This window comes from Henckelia pumila, chromosome 3, assembly GCF_033568475.1.
Source record: "Henckelia pumila isolate YLH828 chromosome 3, ASM3356847v2, whole genome shotgun sequence".
In the NCBI taxonomy this organism is placed as follows: Eukaryota; Viridiplantae; Streptophyta; class Magnoliopsida; order Lamiales; family Gesneriaceae; genus Henckelia; species Henckelia pumila.
In genome coordinates, this window is record NC_133122.1 from 82,486,815 (window position 1) to 82,495,684 (window position 8,870).

The 8,870-nt window shown below is 39.4% G+C and overlaps 1 protein-coding gene across 1 annotated transcript; it reads left to right on the forward strand.

The window, feature by feature from the left end:
• The first annotated feature begins 6,894 nt into the window (after window positions 1–6,894).
• Window positions 6,895–7,831, forward strand: LOC140891179 (NDR1/HIN1-like protein 3). Its single transcript, XM_073299529.1, has one exon. The coding sequence runs from the start codon at window positions 6,940–6,942 to the stop codon at window positions 7,648–7,650; it is 711 nt and encodes a 236-aa protein (XP_073155630.1). The 5' UTR covers window positions 6,895–6,939; the 3' UTR covers window positions 7,651–7,831.
• Window positions 7,832–8,870: the final 1,039 nt, after the last annotated feature.

Sequence of the window (8,870 nt, forward strand, 5' to 3'; positions counted from 1 at the left end):
AGGGCCAATCTGCTTTGGCTAAGCGTCTAGTATTGGGTTGCTCTTTAGAGTTCGAAGGGAACATTCTGATAGAAAATCTCATGGTTCTTGCAATGGATGACTTCGATTGTATTCTGGGGATTGACATTTGACTACCTATCGAGTTTTTGTGGACTGCTATCAGATATTAGTACACTTTCATCCAGATGGGAGTGATAGCTGGTTTTTTTATGGTGAGGGAGCGCGAACCCCAATGCCCTTGGTATCAGCTTTGAGAGCCTGTCGAGCTCTAGAGTCGGGTGGGGAAGATTACCTCATCTATGCAGTTGATTTGTCCGCTGAGAGCATTGGGATAGAGAGTATTCTGGTTGTGGATGAATTTCCAGATGTGTTTCCTAATGAGATTCCGGGTTTTCCTCCTGCTAGGGAAGTCGAGTTTGGCATAGAGTTGATGCCGGGTACTTCGCCTATTTCTCGAGCACCATATCGTCTGGCTCCGTCAGAGATGCATGAGTTGAAGAATTAGTTATAGGATCATTTGGACAAGGGGTACATCCGTACTAGTGTATCTCCTTGGGGAGCTCTTGTTTTGTTTGTGAAGAAGAAAGATGGGTCTATGCGGTTGTGCATTGACTATCGGCAGCTGAATCGGGTTAATGTGAAGAGCAAGTATCCTTTGCCTCGTATTGATGACTTGTTTGATCAGCTGCAGGGTACTTCGGTTTACTCCAATATTGACTTGAGATCTTGGTATCATTAGATGAGAGTCCGAGATCAGAACGTAGCCAAGACTGCATTCCGTACTCGCTATGGGCATTATGAGTTTCTAGTGATGCCATTTGGATTGACTAATGCGCCGGCTATATTTATGGATCTGATGAACCGTGTCTTCAGGGAGTATTTGAACAAGTTTTTCGTGGTCTTTATTGACGACATCCTGGTGTATTCGCGTAATACGGACGAGCATGTTTCTCACTTGCGGTTGGTACTGCAGACTCTTCGGGATGAGCAGTTGTACGCCAAACTGAGCAAGTGTGAATTTTGGATGGATCGAGTGGTCTTTCTTGGCCACATCATCTCCAGGGAGGGAATTTCTCCTGATCCGAGCAAGATCGAGGTTGTGCTTAATTGGTCGCGTTCGACGACGGTTGCTGAGATCCGTAGTTTTCTGGGTCTAGCAGGATATTATCATCGCTTCATTCTAAAATTCTCGCAGCTATCTTGACCTTTGACGCAGCTTACCCGCAAGGGTGTTGATTTTGAGTGGTCCTCAGAATGTGAGGAGAATTTTTGTGAGTTTCGACGAGGTTGACTTCTGGGCCAGTGTTGGCATTGCCGTCAGGATCTGGAGGTTATGTGTTTTACACGGATGCTTCTCTTCAGGGTTTAGGTTGTGTCCTGACTCAGAATGGGCATGTGATCGCATACGCTTCTAGATAGTTGAAGTTGCACGAAGACAATTATCCAGTTCATGATTTGGAGTTGGCAGCTATTATGCTCGCTTTGAAGATCTGGCGTCATTATCTGTATGGCGAAAAATTTAAGATCTTCACCGACCACAAGAGTCTCAAGTATTTGTTCACTGAGGCGGAGTTGAAAATGAAGCAGAGACGTTGGAAAGACTTGCTTAAGGACTATGATTGCGAGATTAAGTACCATCCGGGATCTGTTAATCTCACCGCTGATGCATTGAGTCGCAAGGTGCAACTATCCGCACTTCAGACTTGTTCGATGTCTAGTGCGATCAGGGATTGTTGTTCTTCAGGGTATACCTTCAAGCACAAGAAAGGTATACCAAGTATCCAGATGTTTTCGATACTATCTGAGCCAGCTTTGTATTCGCGGATTCGGGAGGCTCAGATATCTGATTCGAAGACCCAGCGTTTGGCTTGTCTAGCCAACAAGGGTAGTACATCTTTATTTCACTATCAGTTAGATGGTTTTCTATGTTTGTCTGGTAGGCTTGTGATTCCGGAGGATGAAGAGTTGCGAGAGGAGATCTTGTCTCAGGCACATCGCACTAAGTTGAGTATTTATCCGGGGAGCAACAAGATGTACAAGGATCTACGTACTCGGTTTTGGTGGAAGGGAATGAAACACAGTGTGTATCAGTATGTTTCAAGATGTTTGGTGTGTCAATAGGTCAAAGGAGAACACCGACGACCTGGAGGTTTGCTTCACAGTCTGCCTATTCCTGACTGGAAATGGGAGCTTATCACGATGGATTTTGTGACCCATTTTCCGGTAACCTCGAGGAATTGTGATGTTATCTGGGTTGTGGTGGACCGACTTACCAAGTCAGCGCAATTTATTGCCTATAGCCGAGAGTACTCTGTAGATCGTATGGCGCGATTGTACATTCAGGAGATCGTTCGACTTCATGGAGTGCCTGTGAGCATTGTCAGCGATCGAGACCCCAGGTTTAATTCTAGGTTCTGGGGGAGTGTTCAGCGTGCGATGGACACTACTCTCAGTTTGAGTACGGCCTATCATCCGAAGACAGATGGTCAGTCAGAGCGCACTATCCGTACTTTGGAAGATATACTTCGAGCATGCACTATGGACTTTGGTTCAGCCTAGCAGGATCATTTTCCATTGATTGAGTTCGCGTACAACAACAACTATCATACTACCATTGGGATGGCTTCTTTTGAGGCATTTTACGGGCAACGTTTTCATACTCCACTCTTCTGTAAAAAAGTGGGGGAGAGACAGGCTGAGGGACCGGAGTTAGTCCAGCAGACAACAGATGTTGATCAGATCAATAAAAGGATTAAGACTGCACAGGATCGTTAGGCCAGCTATGCTAATATCAAGCGTAGGCCTTTGCAATTTGAGGTTGGGGAGAAAGTGTTTATGAGAGTTTCACCTTTCCGAGGGATTCTCAGATTTGTCCTTAAGGGCAAGTTTTCTCCCAGATTTATCGGTCCGTTTGAGATCTTGGAGAGCATTGCGATTTGGCTTATCGTCTGGCCTTGCCACCGTATCTGTCCAGTATTCACGACGTGTTCCATGTATCTCTGTTGTGACGGTATGTGGCGTATCAGTCTCACATTCTACAACCGTCAGAAGTTCAGGTGGATACATATTTGACTTATGTATAGAGACCAATTTGTATCCTGGATCATAAGGATAAGGTCTTGCGAAATAAAGTATTTCCTCTGGTTTTAGTTCAGTGGCAGCGTCGAGGCACTGAAGAAGCCACTTGGGAGATGGAAAGCAGGATGCGTTCAGAACATCCTGAGTTATTTTGATTTCCTTTTCGAGTTGTATTCAGTTGTAAACTCTGTGAATTTTGCATTTGAATAAAAGAATGTTTCTGCATCTTGTTTTTCATCCAGTACTTAAGATCTGATTTCGAGGACGAAATATCTTAAGTAGGGGAGAATGTAGTAGCCCGTACCCAGATTTAGTGAGTAATTATTAATTAATCCAATTAACATGATTAAAAGAATTTCAGTTGGATTAGCGGAGCCCGGAAATGGACCCAAAATGATCAGATATGGTCCGGAGGGTCAGGCAGAACAGATGCAACGTTCTAGGAACAGATGCAACGTTCGTGCTAACTAGAATGCATCACTGCTTACGCACTTGATGTTGACGTTCGGACGCAACGATGGCGAATGGATGCAACGACAGTTTGATGTCTATAAATAGAGGTGCCGAGATTCATTTCCAAGCACACCATTCACCTCTCTTCTCTTGATTTCTTGGTCTTCTAGCTTAGATCTAGGGCGTTCTAGGCGTCCCGGTGGAAATCCGGAAGTGGCATAGCGTTCCAGGCGTCGTAGAGGAGCTACGGCCTAGTTTTGAGGCAAGAGACAGCAAAGGGCTAACGACGAACACAGGTAAATATTTTTCTTCCTAAAAATATTTAGGAGAATGCAATAGATTAGTTAAGGCTTTTAGAGAACTATAATGATATTAGTATCATTTGGCATTGTAGTGCGGATTATAAGCGTAGACCTAAAGCTGGTAGAGCGCGCCTAGCATTTGAGGTACAAAAGTACTTTTCGAGATATCCTGACTGAGTATGCATGTATTATGTGACTGCATGATTTATATGACATGATTTTATGCTGCATATATATGCATCTTGAGCTATCTATTTTGAGTGTCTGTTAGTAGGGTTCTACCCTATCCTATTAGTGGATACACTTCTATCGATTTGGGTCTGGCGTATCCACTAGTATTTCGGTATGTGAGCCACCTCCTGAAGCGACAGCACAACGTGCTACATACCAGGGCCTGGTCTATCTTTGTTATCTGATCCTTGACCTCTAGTCAGTAGGCGGTACACTTGCATTCATGTATACTCATACTCTCATGCTGAGCGTTTTATGCTCACGTCTCGTACTCTGTGTTTCTGGACACCCAATTCCATGGGACAGGTTTGCGATTGGATGAGGCGGGTGGATCCAAGAGGGGCTAGGTAGTGGTTGGCCAGCTGGAGCTTTGCCTAGGGTTTTATTTCTGTTATGATTGGGTTTTTATACTATTCGATTTGGTTGTATAATATTTGGGTATTATAGATTCCTTTCCTTGTGATTTTATTAATGTTTATTATTTCCGCAGCTCATTCTGGTTTGCTATTTGATTTAGTTAATTGCATGCCTAAGTTCTGTTTAGTAGATGGTCTTGGTAAGGGTCACTACAAAGACTATATTCCAGTTGCTGATAACAACTGAACTCACTTTTGAAGAAACAAGTTTTCAACTTCTTAACCGAAGAAATTTTGTGGCAGTGAACTGCTCTTATATTATGAGTAAAGAAGCTTTCTTCAAGTAGTTTTTGATCCCCAACAACTTGAGTTAATGAATCAACCAGTTGAGCAAGCAGATGAACTAGTTGACCAGTTAACACAAGGAACTAAAGGACACCAAACTGATGTGAGGCAAATTGAAGTCAACCCTACTGAAGTAATTCCAACTGATCCAGTCCACAAGATAATCTTGATGAACCCAATTATCGTTGGAATAGGTATTACCCACCAAATTTGATCATAGGTAACACCTCTGATCCAGTTAGGACTAGAGGACAAATGTTTAACTTAATTCTTCATTCAGCTTTCATTTCAAATATTGAACCTAAGAAAATTGATGATACACTAACTTACAGTAGTTGGGTTGAGGCTATGCAAGAAGAGCTAAATAAGTTTATTAGAAATCACGTATAGGACTTATTTCCAATACCATCTCATCAATCTCTTATAAGTACTAGATTGGGTTACAGGAACCAGCTAAGTGAAGATGGAACAGTTGTGTGCACAATGGAAGGCTAGTTGCACAAGGATTTAGGAAGGAAAAATGCATCAATTATGATGAGACATATGCTTCAGTAGCTCAACTGGAAGCAATTATACTGTTCCTTGCCTATACATCTTACAAGAACTTTAAATTCTATCAAATGGATATCAAGAGTGCATTTTTAAATGGCAAACTACAAGAAAAAATCTAATGAAACAACCCCTAGATTTTTTCAACCACTTATTCCCTGATCACGTATCATTTAAATAATGCTCTATATAGACTGAAACAAGCTCCAAGAGTATGTATGAGACTCTAACCAAATTCCTTATTGAACACAACTTCAAAATAAGCATAGAGGATAAAAATTTGTTTAAATTCACTAAGGATGATTACGTGTTGATGGACAAAAATAGCTGAAACTCATAAGATAATATTCCAAAACAGAAAATTGAAAGTTAGTGGATTAAAACTAAAAAACAAGTTATTGAACCTATAATTTATTTTCATAAAAAAATTATCATGTTTAGATAAAAATTTTAGGTGTATAAACGCGTTTACAAGAAAACACTAATAATTAGTTGGTTGTTGTTCTCATCGTCGTCGTCATCCTCCTCCTCCTCCTCATTATCATCACCACCACCACCACTACCACAACCACCATCTATAACTATATATTAAGGCTTAGCATAAAAGACAGAAATTTTTTGTATGATCGGTGTGGCCTTCAATGCCATTACAACATTGCCCTTCATTCTTTTTTTTTTTTTGAGTACAAATTACATCGAATATCGAAATTATATCATATTGCAACACTAAATAGTGAAATTTGCCCGCACAACCGACGGAACTTGAGCATGGACTCGAGACGTGCTTGTCTCGAGCTAAGAAATTTGCTAAATCTACCTAAATAAATTAGGAAAACTACCCGCAGTCAGCGGAAATCGGCCCTGAGACCTCGTGGTCTCAGGGCCTCAGTCTTAACCACTAGGCCAAGACCTCATTGGCAGCCCTTCATTCTTTTCATTTTATCTATTTCTTTTTTTTTTATTAGGCCAATTTCAAAAATTACCAAAATACACATGATAAATTTTTATAATCTAAACTGAAAAAACTTTCAAAATATCAAATATTTTATAAACACACAACACGTATGTCGGTATACTAATTATTATTTAATCAACATTTAGACTCTAATATTAATTAACTTCTAATTGATTTGATACGATTATACCATCATCATATAATTTAGGATCAAACCCTTTTTTTGTTAATATAGAAGCATAAATAAAACATTTGTTCCTAGATCTTGTTGATATTTTTATTTAAAACAAAAAAAAGTAGCAGCAAAATAAGAAAAAAATCAGTAGTCGAATATTAGTTAGTCAATGCCTTGATTAATATTAATTTGTCCCTTTTCTCTACGAAACTACCAAGTAAGACACATATCCTATGAACTATCCTACTCTTCAACAAGCGAACGCGTCTCTCCTTAAATTCAACACAACATTATTTAATTTACCCCCCTTCACAATACAAAACCGCCGCATGTAACACGCTTTCTCACCATAACTCTTAACTAAACTACGCGCGTTTTACTAATTCTCCGTTTCCAAGCAAAATCGCTACTCCAACTCCGCATTATATATATAACCCCTTAGGACACCAATTTCACCATCAATCTTCTTAATTTCTTCCGATCCCAAGAATTGCAATGGCCGACGCTAAACAACCCCACCTCAACGGAGCCTATTACGGCCCTTCCATCCCTCCGCCTTCCAAGTCCTACCACCGCCCCGGACGCGGCGGCGGGAGCTGCTGCTGCAACCCCTTCAGCTGCCTCCTCAACTGCCTCTGCACTTGTGTTTGCCAGATCCTATGCACCATCCTGGTGGTCGTGGGAATCGTCGTCCTCGTCTGCTGGCTCATCTTCCGCCCCAACGAAGTAAAGTTCTACGCCACCGGGGCTGAGCTGACCCAGTTCAACATAGACAACAACAACATGCTTTACTACAACTTGGCCGTCAACCTGACCATCCGGAACCCGAACCGCCGCATAGGGGTGTACTACGATCGGATCGAGGCGACGGCAATCTACGAGGGGCAGAGGGTCTCCACCAAGGAACTGGTGCCGTTTTACCAGGGACACAAGAGCACCAACTACCTGAACGCCGAATTCAGCGGACAACAACCGATTACCCTCGGGGCCGGTGAGTTGTCCGATCACAACCAGAACAAGATTTCCAACGTGTATGAAATCGACGTGAAGCTCCGCCTACGAATCAGGCTGAAGCTCGGGGCCGTGAAAACGCCGAGGATGAAGCCAAAGATCGAATGCGACTTGAAAATACCATTGGCTTCTAATGGCACCACGACTTCCGTTGTGGTGTTTGAAACAACGCGGTGCGGCTTCGATTGGCGCTGAGTTTTGTGTTGATTTTTCTCACCGAATATTTCATACATAATATATTTTGTGATACGAGACCAGATTATTGTATACGATTATATTTCTTGATTTTAGATTTTATTTTTTTTCACTATGGTTTATGTATTTCGGTTATGGATTCGTTGTGGATAAATAATGAGACTATTGTTGTTTTAATTTATTTTTTTGTGGTGTTATATTATATATTTTTAGTCAATTCTTTGAGTATTTTATTTTATGGGGCTACGTTAGGTTAGTTAACGTCAAATTGAATAGCGTGATAAAGTGGAACATTTAAAATTGGGATAAGTTCAATGGACTAGTTCGTTACGGTTGATGTACGGAAGCATTAAAATAATATTTTTTAAAAGTAAAAATAGTATAATTAATCACACGTAATGGTCTAAAAATCTAATAATTAAAATAAAAATAAAAATACTCTTTGAGATATTTTATGTTGGAACTGACAAGTTTTTAATTTCATCAAACTACGAGACAGAAATACAAACGATAAAAATATGAAAAATATCATCAAAAACGGAAACTGTGCAATTTAAGACTCCGTCTGGATCGTTATTAAATTTAAAAATGTTTTTATAAAAATGTTTTTCAAAACTATTTTATAAAAATATTTCAATAGTTAAAAAAATATTTGGATGACTATTTTATAAAAATATTTTAATAATTAAAAATATGTTTTGACAACTATTTTAGAAAAAATTATTTTAAAGTCAAAATAATTTAAAAGATGTTTTGTCAATTATTTTATACTAGCCAACGAAACACACGCGTTGCGTGTGTAACATAATACATGAAATTTATTTGAAATATTTTGTGTTATTACGGTATTCTAATTTTAATATTATGATTTAAATGATACTTAAAATTTATTGTAGAGGAACACTAAATTAAGAGGATATTTATGCAATAATATGCAACAAAATGATGGATAAGAGATTGAGAAACGTGGGAGGAAATGAAGAGAGTGGAGAAGTTTTTCATGTGAAATTATCATTTTGCCTTTTTTGATAAAAAAAATCAATAATATATTAGTCCACTCACATTCATAACCAAAATTACTTTTTCTATAGGATTCACCTATTATTAAATTATTTTATTTAAACTTTTTAATTTTAATTTTTCTCATTTTTTCTTATTTATGATCGAGTTCGTTTTTTTGTTTTTTTATATTTATGACTGATTTTATTTTTCATTTCTGT